The sequence below is a fragment of the Sesamum indicum genome, linkage group LG12, assembly GCF_026168435.1.
Source record: "Sesamum indicum cultivar Baizhima isolate 11 linkage group LG12, ASM2616843v1, whole genome shotgun sequence".
NCBI classification, from domain to species: Eukaryota; Viridiplantae; Streptophyta; class Magnoliopsida; order Lamiales; family Pedaliaceae; genus Sesamum; species Sesamum indicum.
Genome location: NC_142668.1, coordinates 14,875,356 through 14,886,349, shown reverse-complemented (window position 1 = coordinate 14,886,349; position 10,994 = coordinate 14,875,356). Strand labels below are relative to the sequence as shown.

General features: G+C 37.8%; 3 protein-coding genes and 1 non-coding gene across 10 annotated transcripts; 3 read left to right on the top strand and 1 right to left on the bottom strand.

Moving 5' to 3' along the window:
• Positions 1-214: 214 nt before the first annotated feature.
• Positions 215-2,931, top strand: LOC105175226 (WEB family protein At5g55860). Of its 3 annotated transcripts, XM_088876421.1 has the most exons (4): positions 215-352; positions 502-606; positions 722-1,104; positions 1,190-2,931. In XM_088876421.1, the coding sequence occupies exons 3-4, from the start codon at positions 940-942 to the stop codon at positions 2,723-2,725; spliced, it is 1,701 nt and encodes a 566-aa protein (XP_088732547.1). In that variant the 5' UTR covers positions 215-352; positions 502-606; positions 722-939; the 3' UTR covers positions 2,726-2,931. The 3 variants fall into 3 exon arrangements, with proteins under 3 accessions (XP_088732547.1, XP_011095901.1, XP_011095900.1); XM_011097599.3 differs by lacking the exon at positions 215-352 and having other exon boundaries at positions 393-606; positions 920-1,104; XM_011097598.3 differs by lacking the exon at positions 215-352 and having other exon boundaries at positions 393-606.
• Positions 2,932-3,039: 108 nt separating this feature from the next.
• On the bottom strand, positions 3,040-7,057 carry LOC105175225 (Sec14p-like phosphatidylinositol transfer family protein). Of its 4 annotated transcripts, none has more exons than XM_011097594.3 (12): positions 6,900-7,057; positions 6,458-6,611; positions 6,312-6,340; positions 5,774-5,857; positions 5,625-5,678; positions 5,165-5,242; positions 5,024-5,077; positions 4,368-4,427; positions 4,197-4,292; positions 3,970-4,071; positions 3,725-3,805; positions 3,040-3,591 (listed from the first exon to the last, which is right to left on the bottom strand). In XM_011097594.3, the coding sequence occupies exons 2-12, from the start codon at positions 6,513-6,515 to the stop codon at positions 3,271-3,273; spliced, it is 1,017 nt and encodes a 338-aa protein (XP_011095896.1). In that variant the 5' UTR covers positions 6,516-6,611; positions 6,900-7,057; the 3' UTR covers positions 3,040-3,270. The 4 variants fall into 4 exon arrangements, with proteins under 4 accessions (XP_011095896.1, XP_011095898.1, XP_011095897.1 ...); XM_011097596.3 differs by having other exon boundaries at positions 6,458-6,562; positions 6,900-7,055; XM_011097595.3 differs by having other exon boundaries at positions 6,458-6,554; positions 6,900-7,054.
• Positions 7,058-8,837: 1,780 nt separating this feature from the next.
• On the top strand, positions 8,838-10,934 carry LOC105175223 (Adenine nucleotide alpha hydrolases-like superfamily protein). 2 transcript variants are annotated; one of them, XM_011097588.3, is made up of 3 exons: positions 8,838-9,491; positions 10,084-10,205; positions 10,298-10,934. In XM_011097588.3, the coding sequence occupies exons 1-3, from the start codon at positions 9,131-9,133 to the stop codon at positions 10,649-10,651; spliced, it is 837 nt and encodes a 278-aa protein (XP_011095890.1). In that variant the 5' UTR covers positions 8,838-9,130; the 3' UTR covers positions 10,652-10,934. The 2 variants fall into 2 exon arrangements, with proteins under 2 accessions (XP_011095890.1, XP_011095889.1); XM_011097587.3 differs by having other exon boundaries at positions 8,839-9,491; positions 10,292-10,934.
• TRNAF-GAA (transfer RNA phenylalanine (anticodon GAA)) lies at positions 10,662-10,734 on the top strand. Its single transcript has one exon. It is a non-coding gene; the product is annotated as a tRNA-Phe (tRNA).
• Positions 10,935-10,994: the final 60 nt, after the last annotated feature.

The following is a 10,994-nucleotide window of genomic DNA, read 5'->3' as shown; positions in this document are numbered from 1 at the left end:
AATGAAATTTCACCACTCTCTCTTCATTCTTAGAAATAATTTCTCACTTTCCCCAATTATCTATAAACGGAAAAGGGAATCCAGATAAACATCCAACTCTATAGCTAAGTTCAATAAAACACACACAAACATGTTAAAATTAAAGGAAAACAGAATAAAAAGGAAGAAGAAATTAGCAGAATCACAACTTAAACAGGGGCGCAATGTTCGGATTTCCACATAAGACAAATGGACTGCAACTGAGAAAGACAGGCAGGCAACCCCTATCCTGCAGGAGCAAAACTCGGACATCTATCACTTGTCAAAAATCAGTCCTCCATTCAGCTCTTATAACATATGACATACGTCGATGGTTATTTCTACAACATATTCCTTCCTACATACATTTCTCTTCCATTCATTCCTCTGCCTCGAGCACAAGGAAAAGAACAATATCCAGAGGCAGAGGAAATAAGAAATCATTTCACATCTTTGTAACACGACACAATTCTGCTTCTGCAGGCTGATCGTTGCCTGGCTGCTTGAGAATTTTAATGCAAAGGGGATTGTTTGCCGTTCCAGCTTCCTTCCTTTTTGCATAATCTTCGAGGGCTGTTCTATTTTGAGGTTCGTTCCGTTTCAATTCTTGAATGTGTAATGCAACAAGATTTATCGTTTGTATTGTTGACATGCATGCAGTTTATCATGAGAATGTGGCTTGTTCATCCCTGTTTTTGTCCAGGATATATAGCCACAAGCCCAAAGGTTGAAAAGAAAAAGGAAAACCGAGCGATATATTAAGAGAGAACGTCCTATCTGGATTGGAGAAAGACAATGGAAATTCACAATCAAGCTTGATTATCGTTGTTGGTGTTTGACAGGGGTGACAGGTTGATTTGGGCTTGGTTGTTAAATCTTTGACTGACAATATTTTTTGCAGTTTGTGAGAAGCGTCAAAACATGTTGAAAGGTCGACAAAATGGGCCAGCATCTCCCAGAAAACCTGATATTGGAGAGATTGATACCAGAGCACCTTTTCAATCAGTGAAGGCTGCAGTAAGTTTGTTTGGTGAAGTGGGCTCCCCCAAGAGTTCGCCTGTTGCGAAGAAGTCGAAAGCTGATGAGGTATCCTTGATCTCTGTTGTTTGACTTTGTTTCTGTGCTGTTTCCATCTCAAGGCATCCAAATGATGTATGCTTTTCCGCTGCAGAGAGTGCTGGAGAAGGAGACGCAGCATCACATGATGCTTAGAGAGCTGGACTGCTACAGAGATCAGCTCAGAAGTGCAGAAACTGCAAAGGCTCAGGCATTGCGGGAGCTGCAGAGGGCGAATAGAACACTTGAGGAGCTAAAAAACAAGCTGGAAACTCTTAGTGAATCCAAGCAAGCGTCGATTAAGGCTGCAGAAGCTGCAAGAATCAGAGCTAAAGAACTGGAAGAGCTGCAATCCCTCAGAGCTCAACAGGGTAACGATGTGTGGAAAGTGGACGTCGAAGAGGAAAGAGAACGTTATAAGGCCTGTGCGGGAGAACTCGTTGCTAGCAAAGAAAAGCTTGCAAATCTGAAACAGGATTTTGACAAAGCCATGGAAGAAAAATTGGCGGTGTTCAAGAAAGCGGAAGATGCCCAAACTATGGCCCAAATGAATCAGGAGAAACAGAGCCAGCTCTTGAAAGAAGTTGCTCAATTGCTCGAATCACTTGACCAGGTGAAATCTGCCTCCCTTCAGGCCCAGGAAGAACACTCCAAGCTTATAGCAGAAAAGGAGGCTTACTTGCTGACCCTTAAATCAGCTAAGGAAGAAGCTGAGAAAGACATCAGGCGTTTGAAAGAAGAATATGAGCCTACAGAAACTCTCCAAGAGAAGCTTGAAGAAACAATTGAGTCAATCAAGGTTTTGCAGGAACAGCTGAGTGACATCCAGTCTTCAGATTTGCATTCCATACAAACCATGGCTTCAGAGCTTGATAACGCTAAGAAGGCACTGCAACAAGTTGTTGAAGAAAAAAATTCAATACAAAGTTCCGTTGATTCAACTAAGTTGGAGTTGGAGGAAGTGAAGAGGGAGCGCTCAGAATCGGAGAAGAAGACACTACAAGCAGAATCAAATGTCAAGCAAATGCAGGCTGATCTAGAGAAGAGGAAGGCTGAACTTGAGGCAGCCACTCCGTGGTCTACCCTCAACAAGCTTTCCGCAGAGGCTGAAAAGACCAGAAATGAAGCAGAAAATAAACAAAAGAATGCTGAGTTATTAAAGCAAGAAGCTAAAGCAGCAAGAGTTGCAGCCAAAGAAGCTGACAAAAAGCTGAAGATTGCACTGAAGGAGGCTGAAGCGGCCAAGGCTGCACAGAAGCTCGTGGATGATCAGATTCATAACTATCCAAGAAGTAAAAGTGATGACTTGAAAGATTCAGGATCTATTAGGAAGATTCGACTGTCGGTTGAGGAGTTTGACTCCATGAAGAAGAAGATTGATGGACTCAGAAATGATGCTGATGTAAAAGTGGCCACAGCCATGGCGCAGGTGGAGTCCATAAATGCAAGTGAGAAAGGAGTTTTAGAGAAGTTGGAGGTGATCTTGAAAGAGAGTGAGGCTATACAATCAGAAATCAATGAAGCTCTAAAGTCAGCAGAAATGGCAGAGGCCGCTAAAAGGGTGGTGGAAACTGAACTCGAAAAATGGCGTGACATCAAACAGAATGAAGTTGGAAAACCATCAAATAGTTCTAAAGCAAAAAAGTGGTGAGTGTGTATAGTCACGTTTCTCCATGACTTAACAAGCTGAAGTCATGTATCTATGCTGCTTTTCCATGAAAGATTCGTAGAGATTAGCCTCAAAAAATAAAGATAAATCTAGTCCTGGAAGTAACACAAGAAAAATACTATGTAAGAACAGCACGGATTTCAATTTCTAGCTCCGCCTTTACTTCACAAGTTGCATAACATATCAAATTCTCTCTTTTTATTTCTAGAGTTCATGTTAAGCTAATACCAACGTAGCCACCAGAAGATTAAAAAATACTATATATATCTTTCCTCCACATATTTATACACCTAATGGGATCCAAAAGCTGGAGAATTATAAACGAATTGGAACAGCTTCAAGTTGATGTTTTGATAGCCGACATATAAAACTGCATACATCATCTGTTCCTGTTCCCTTGAAGTATCTACTAATTTAACATACTGTTGATACAATTAATACAGGATAGCTAGAATAGTTAGTACGTTAATAAAAATAGAATTCTATAGGATGTGATTTAGCACCTTAAACCAGAGACCAAGTATCGTCTAGCACTTGTCATCAATGATTTTCAGGTCCTTCAATGATTCTGGACATCTCTGTAGTTCCTCAAATTTCTCCAACTCGGATTCCAAAATCTTGGCAATATCTCCTTCAGCTGCATCTTCAGGTAAAGTCACATGCACAGACCCCTGTTTTACTGGCTCAACAGGTTTACAAACCAAGACTTGCTGCTTAATGTAATTGTAAAGTTGTTGGTGAAAGGGATGATCCAAGGAAAAGCAATTGTCAACGTTATTGTGTAGATGTTTTGAAGAGCCAGAACATCTCTTACGGCAGAAATGGGGGAGGGAGGAATAATTCATTATCTGCACCAAGCATATCCAGGAAATGGTTAAAGATTTTACATCCTAAAATTCTGAAAACCAAAAAGTTTGCAATCAATATGACCAAAGAAAGACACTGTTATTCACCAAACAAAGAATAGGACAAGAGAACTACCTTCAATAAATCATCCTGTCCACAACCAGACAGTACATTGATTTTCCTTCTTGTCCTCTCCTGCAGAAGTGGCTTAACAACCTGATAACAACTGATAGGTTATGACTTTGGCATCTGGTGAAGATGTTAAGCAACAAATTGTATTTCTGGGAAGCTAAAGATATCTAGAGCAGTGAACTTCAGCAATTTTGCAGAAAAACGAAGTAGATATTAAGACCCAAAAGGGCCAAAAATGTGGTACTAACCTTCCAACAAGCAGAAAAGACATACGGCGCATTCACAATATAATACGTTAGTGTTTTCTCTGGATAGTTCAGATCATCAATAGAAGAAATAATAGTCATTAGCTGCATAAGAACAAATCCCTAGTGTTATATTTCATGATAAAGGAATAAGCAAAGAATTCTAGTAGATATTAAATCACCACTTAGAAAGGAGATTTACTATCAAATGAACTAGGAATCTTATGCACCTTTATTTGGTTTAACGCTGAGAGCTTCAACCCAGTCATATCTAGAATCTTTATACATTTGCTAACATGCCTCCCGTACTTTTTGGTCGCAGCTGGCTGAAGTAAACATGATGTGTTAATTTGATGTGCAAATAAAATGAGGTAGGCTTTTAAGGAGTATGATATGCTTACCAGAATCACACGATCCCGATATTCATTGATCTGAATGTGGGATTGTACATAATAATGAACCTAAAATGAAGATAAATATAGTCAAAGGAAATAAAAGAATTGTTATGCAAACGAATTTCAGTTACCACATTAGCTCTTGCAATACTAGAAGAAAGGATAAGAGTACACAGTATATCCGGCACAGAAATTATACAATCTAGTCACCAAATTCATGTTTTTTGCTACTGTAGATGGCTAAATCCTTGACCAAAACCTGTGTGAGTCACACTAAATTTACAGAGCAAATCCATCAGGTTCTGCATTGCTCTTTGGACAGACACATGATCCCTATAGCCCGTCATGTCATTATAAAACAGGTTTAACTAGTAAAAACAAGTCCAGTAAAATACATTATTTTTCAGTGAATTTATTGTACATAATAGAGTTAGAGCCTCAAAAGAACTCAAAAGGACAAAAGCTATGATCCTTGGAACAATACAAGTGAACTGATATTAACAAAAGAAATAATAACTGTTGACATTTCCCAAGTTTTAATTAAGATCGACAACGATAATTATGAAGCAGAATAGCAAATTGGGAACACCTTGTTGACATGCATACAAGGTTTTATTTCATAAGGTTTTTGAAATAGTATATGAGTAATAAACAGAACTTACAGATGCTCTGTCAAATGTACTCAGGCCCACTCCAACAGCAAAGACAGGGAGACCCTAGAGTAAGAACAGCACCACTATTAGTAAGAGATTGGAATTTGATACCAAAGGAAAAGGTAAATTCCAGCTTCATTGAATCCTCACCTCGTTTGTGTAACCTGATAATCCTATAAGCTGTGAATCACGTATCCCTCTGTAAAGCTCTATAGGAACAATGGGTTTCTGTGATAAAAAATGTTAGTAGGTTCAGAGGATGTCATCATTTCTGAAGGGGTTGTTAAAGTCTTTCAGAAAGACAGAAAGGAGATAAGAGCCCAAGCTTTCCATTCAACTGTGCAAAATTAAATTTCCGGTAATCTAGGTCATAACAAAACAGGTTTCATATGTCTTAATCAAGGCAATGGATACAGTAAATTAATAATAGAGATAACAAGCCAACAAAATGAACTTTAGATTGATGGAAAAGATTGAGTAGCAAGATGATGCTGTAAATCAGTTTGGTCATTTGAGCGAAAAAATTATCATATCCACACATCAAATTGAAAGAGCATAAGATGATAACTTACTACATGATATTATAGAACACAAACATTTTACTACTTACCGCTAACATATCATCAATGTCATTTTGGATTCTCCAGTTCAAACAATCAACTAACTGAAACATCACATTATCAGCAATTCAGTAATTCAGAATTCAGTAAACATGATCATTCAAATGCTAAAAGTTGCCTGATGTAAGATTTTGCTAACCATCTTGTGGGCCCTTGTGACGTTTCCTTCTCTCGCCTTCAGAAAGCGCATCAAAGTTTCACAAGGATATCCTTGATGGATGTTCTGCACAGTTAACAGAATGATTTCTCTCAATTGTGAACGGGAGATTTGTGTCACGGAAAGCTCAGAGTAAGGAACATATGGAGACATCCACAGATGACCACTTGGCTACACATTTGATTAGTGATATCTAAGAGCAGAATATGTATGAGTGCACCCAGATCCGAAATCCTAATTTGGCAAGTGCAATAGTTATTCTGAATCCTTATCAATCTTTACTCCAGAATAAACTATGCATCTCGAAAAATCAAAAAAAGACACGTAAATCTAATGAAAAGAAGCTGACTGACAGATAATACTACTGGCATGAACTAAACTCGGTATCATGTCGGTATGCATATTGCTGAAGTTGCCTAGTTACAACAAGACTAGAAGTCCTATTATATTCTGACTAGAGTTCATAAGCAGATCAGGCGTAAGGAGAATCCCGAGTAAAGAAAAGAAAACAAGTACAAACCTGGAATGTTCTTTTGAGGGATTCATCAACTGCATAGAATTCCGAGAAAAATATGATAAATAAAAGCAGACAACAAAAATAAGTAATGGGCCCATAAAAGAAAAGATCAAGACACAGTTTTAAGAAAGAGATGAAGCTCAGCTCACCTTCCTCCTCCATCAGAGCTTCAAATTGGTCGATGGCTTCCTGTGGAACCACAGCCATTTCTTCTGCTCTAACAAAACGTACCAACAAAAATTTTACCTGATGAACTTACCACCAAGACAAATTAATCAATTTTTCACTCTGTTCGTTGAAGGCCTGAGGGAAGGGGAAAAGAAGAGAGAGAACAAGCAGCAAGAGAGAGAAAGACAAGTAAAGATTCCACTTTTATTACATGAAGAAAAGATAAAGCTAATGAAATGAAATGGGAGTCGAGATTCAAGAAAGGCAACCCCACCCCACCCCCTCCCCTCTGCCTTCTTTCTATCCTGCTTCCCTCTCTTTCTTCCTTGGAAAAAAAAAGAAAACAAGTAGTCCCTCTGAAAACGTTGTTAGTACTTAGATTCTTAACACATAATTGATTGATTGAATCCAGACAAAACATACCAGTTGTTGGTTTCTTCTCAAAGAAATGGCTGTGGACTGCTCAAGTGTCAGCTGCCACACCAAAAAGTAAATGAATTTTGCACCTTTTGTGTGTGTGTGAGTTGAACTAGAAGATATATACTGTTCTGACCGGTTTTCTAACCATCGCACAAAAAAGTAAAAAACAGGAATCCTGAAAAAAATTTAATGAAAAAAGAAAAAAAAAGTTTACACCCCACCAAAATTGACACTGAAGTCAAGATCAAGAAAAGCCATAACGGAAATGATGACGGAGATTGACTCAAGACCCAGAATCCGTGTTATACGTAGTTTCCAAGAAGTGTTGTAGTGGAAACTTAAAAAGCTGCACGTCAAGAAATAGAAAAGGAAAAATCAATTTTCCGAATTAATTTATTTTATGCAATGAGTTTATGTTCCTTCCCCCCCCCCCCCCAAGTAATTGGGATTTAAATTCAATTTTATGAGAAAATTGCATAATTTTATACTAAATGTGATGGTTCTGTCCAACTTAGATTTGGTTCAACTTTGAAATTTCTAGTAGTACTCAACATTCATATAATTAGCATAGTTTGGACGTTATGTCTTTATTAACATATCCCACATGTTAGATGAAGAAAATTTAATTATACATGAATTAATTATGTAGTAAATATAATAAATATATTATATAATTAATTTAATTTAATCTGAATAAAAATTTCTGTTACTTTCACTTTACTATTTAATTTTTTTTGTTCAAAATCCTTCATAAACTCTTTTTTTTCTGGTTTTCTTTTTTCTTCTCATTTTTAAATAAGTTTGAGTCCTTGAGAGTTGCAGCTATGAGAATTAATCAACGGTATATAAGATGGCATGTCAAAGGTAACCATAAATTTGGATCCTCAGCCTTTAAATTCAATAGGAGTAGTAGGGCTGCCAAGTCCAAAGGCATAGGCCGGAAATCTTTCTGCCTGTATTAATTGGGCTCATATTTGAGGGTCAGATCCAAGAGGTTGAAGTCATTGGTATGCCATTATCTATATCTACTTTATTATAAATATTAAAATTATTTTGACACTGTTTTCCCAACTCCAATTTTCTCTCTCTCTCTCTCTTAACCTTTCTTCCCTATTTTTTTTTTGCAATAACTACTCATAATTTTTATTTTTTTATTTATTGAATTAAAATATACATTTTAAAAAAATAATAACCATATTATCTATATTTTAAGTTAACTGCATATAAATTTGAGTGTGCCACACACACTAATCTATATCTTAAGTCCCATCATCAACATAAATTATCAATTTGTGTAATGATAACTTATTTTGATAATAAATATAAATATTATATAATTAGTAATTAATAAATTACCTATCGTTTATAAAATATAATTATACTATATGATATATTTTGAGACTAATATTATTTTTTTCTTAATGTTACTTGAGGAGGGATATTTGCCCCCCTTCATTTATCCGTAATATGTATCACATTTCATAGTAGATTACAAGAAATTCAGAAATTTCCTCTACTTAAATTATTGTTTTATATGATCTAAAAAACACTTATTTCATCTTTCAAAATCTACCCACCCCCTGCAAATACTTAAGTATTTGAATGAGTATGCATAGACCAAAGACTCCTTCAGCCCGCAACCCGATATACTCGTACGTATTCGCATATTCCTGTTTGAGTCAACAAAAGATTAATCCCACACCCACAATTATTATGTCTCTTCTTGTAATAATGTGAATATGATGATGTTGGTCAATGTTTTATTAGACACCATGTTAATGTTTCATTTTCTAAACCTGTTTTTCCAATTATGCCCCTTACGAATATTCCGTATTGTTCATTTCAGCTATTATTGTCTATTTGACTAAACTCATATTTCTTGTTAAATATATCTTTTAAAAAGAGAAGAATTTTAAAAATTAGAAAAGAGAAAAAAACTTTCATTATCGGGGAGCGTTAATGGCAAGAGCTGAGGAGTGGAGGGACAAAGTGCAGCAGGCGACAAGGTTTGATTAGTCATCATGAAAAATCTATTCGTGTCTTTTTCTGTGTATATATATGATTGTCGTAAGTAGAGTTCGTCAAAGTCAAGGTGGCAGTATCAGGACAACCTTTTCCGTGTAACAATTTCTGATCATATTACTTCCAATCTTGCCTCAAACCCCAGAAAATATCACCGCTGTTTAGACATACAAGCAGGTAACAGTAGGCTCCTGGCGATCCTATATAGCTGGATGGCGTCGGTGGGAGGAGGGAGTAGTTGGGATGAGGTGAGAGCTCATCATCAAGATTATAATCAGTGGGAGAATTACAATAGCGGCGGTGGGGTGAGCGAGATTGAAGAGGAGCCGTCCACCGGAGAATTTGATAACAACAATATTAATGGGGGTAACCATCCTCTGGAAAGCATCAGAGAGGAAAGCGTGTATTCCTTGGGAAGCGGGGAAGACGCCGTGTACGTGGCGGTGGGGCGGCAGAGCGAGGAAACAAGCATGGATGCCCTGAGATGGGCGCTGAATAACGAGGTTGATCCATCGTCGACTGTTGTCTTTCTCATTCATGTCTTTCCTGAGACTAAGTACATCCCCTCTCCATGTAAGCACTAACTACTACGTACTACTGCTCAAGATTCTGTCACACACACACACTTTTCACATCAAAATTAAAAGCCACATGGAAATTACAAGAGAAATAGTACTGGAATGGTCCATAAGTGTTGTCTGCTTGACTTCAATGTGAAGTGGACTATAGCCTCCAACAATCAAACTAGTTTTGGGCTCTTGATTAGACGTTGAGCAGCAGAGCTTAAACGAGTCTTGATGAATTACCAACATTAATGGTGTAGGTGGGGTGTTAAACCAACCCTCTCCTAATATAGGATAGGGGGTGGAAGTTGGGCACAACTAATTAATTAGACAGAAGCAGGGTCATTGAAGGCCATCTCAATGAATTTTTTTACTCAAATTAGTTCTAAATCAATTATTATTGAGCAAGTGTAATTAGTAACTTGCTCCAAACTATACACCAGTTATACAATTCTGGGCAGGCCATCTTAATCACATTGGTCTCCGAGTTAATAGGTAGGTCTGAATTTTATATATTGTGTACTTAATTAACTAAATGTAGTAGTCCTGCATATATATAAGTTTTTTGGGTGGGGTTCTCTAAAATGAATGGGATGATGCAGTGGGAAAGCTGCCGATTAGCCAAGTGAACGGTGAGCAGAGGGAGAATTATTTGGCTCAAGAAAGAGGAAAGACAAGAGAGTTTCTGCAGAAGTTTGTTGACGTCTGTTCTGCTTCCAGCCAGGTACATAGTACATACATAAGTAGTTACGTACATTTTCTGGTCACTAGCGCCCTTCAATCTCATGTGATGTGGTGTGACATGTAAAGAAGCAGCAAGTGAAAGTGGAGACGATACTGATCGAAAGCGACATGGAAGCAAAAGCCATAGTAGACCTCATTCCTATACTCAATATCAGAAAGCTGGTGGTAGGCACCACAAAGTCCAATCTCAGGAGGATGAGATCACGGAGAGGCAATGGATCTGGAGTTGCTGATCAGATACTCCAAAATGCACCTGAATTTTGCAATGTTATCATCATATGTGAAGGAAAGCAGATCTCTGAGCTGCCCCTCAACCTCGACCCCCCTTCTCCCTCTCTCTCACCCCGTGCAACTGAGCGGCCTCCCAAATTTGCTCAAGACCAACCTCCTAATGACATTACATCTTGTGGTTGCTTCAAACTGTAAGAAAGCAACAGCGGGGATAGCTCAGTTGGGAGAGCGTCAGACTGAAGATCTGAAGGTCGCGTGTTCGATCCACGCTCACCGCATTTTGCATTTTCTTCCCTTGCTTTTCGGTTTTATATTTCTTATGGCCATTCTCATACAACAAACACCACATTACAGAAGGTGGAATAACTGTTGGATACTCTCTGTGTTTTCAGACGTACTGATGTATGTTATATAGCCGATATTTCGGAACGAATGAATTTGCATTTATTTGCTCCAATGGAAATACTTACATAAACAATGCTGGCACGCCCCCATACCCTACGGTACATGTATTATATTATTTGGCAATGATCAACAA

Bases quoted from the DNA above. Each gene is read 5' to 3' on its own strand.
- LOC105175225 (XM_011097594.3), bottom strand. From the start codon at position 6,515: ATGGCTGTGGTTCCACAGGAAGCCATCGACCAATTTGAAGCTCTGATG. The intron at 6,341-6,457 runs GTGAGCTGAGCT...AATTCTATGCAG, and splicing joins AGCTCTGATGGAGGAGGAAG to TTGATGAATCCCTCAAAAGA. The intron at 4,428-5,023 runs GTAAGTTCTGTT...TCTTCATTTTAG, and splicing joins GTACATTTGACAGAGCATCT to GTTCATTATTATGTACAATC.
- LOC105175223 (XM_011097587.3), top strand. From the start codon at position 9,131: ATGGCGTCGGTGGGAGGAGGGAGTAGTTGGGATGAGGTGAGAGCTCAT. The intron at 9,492-10,083 runs GTAAGCACTAAC...GGGATGATGCAG, and splicing joins TAAGTACATCCCCTCTCCAT to TGGGAAAGCTGCCGATTAGC. The intron at 10,206-10,291 runs GTACATAGTACA...TGACATGTAAAG, and splicing joins TCTGTTCTGCTTCCAGCCAG to AAGCAGCAAGTGAAAGTGGA.
- LOC105175226 (XM_088876421.1), top strand. From the start codon at position 940: ATGTTGAAAGGTCGACAAAATGGGCCAGCATCTCCCAGAAAACCTGAT. The intron at 1,105-1,189 runs GTATCCTTGATC...TTTCCGCTGCAG, and splicing joins AGAAGTCGAAAGCTGATGAG to AGAGTGCTGGAGAAGGAGAC.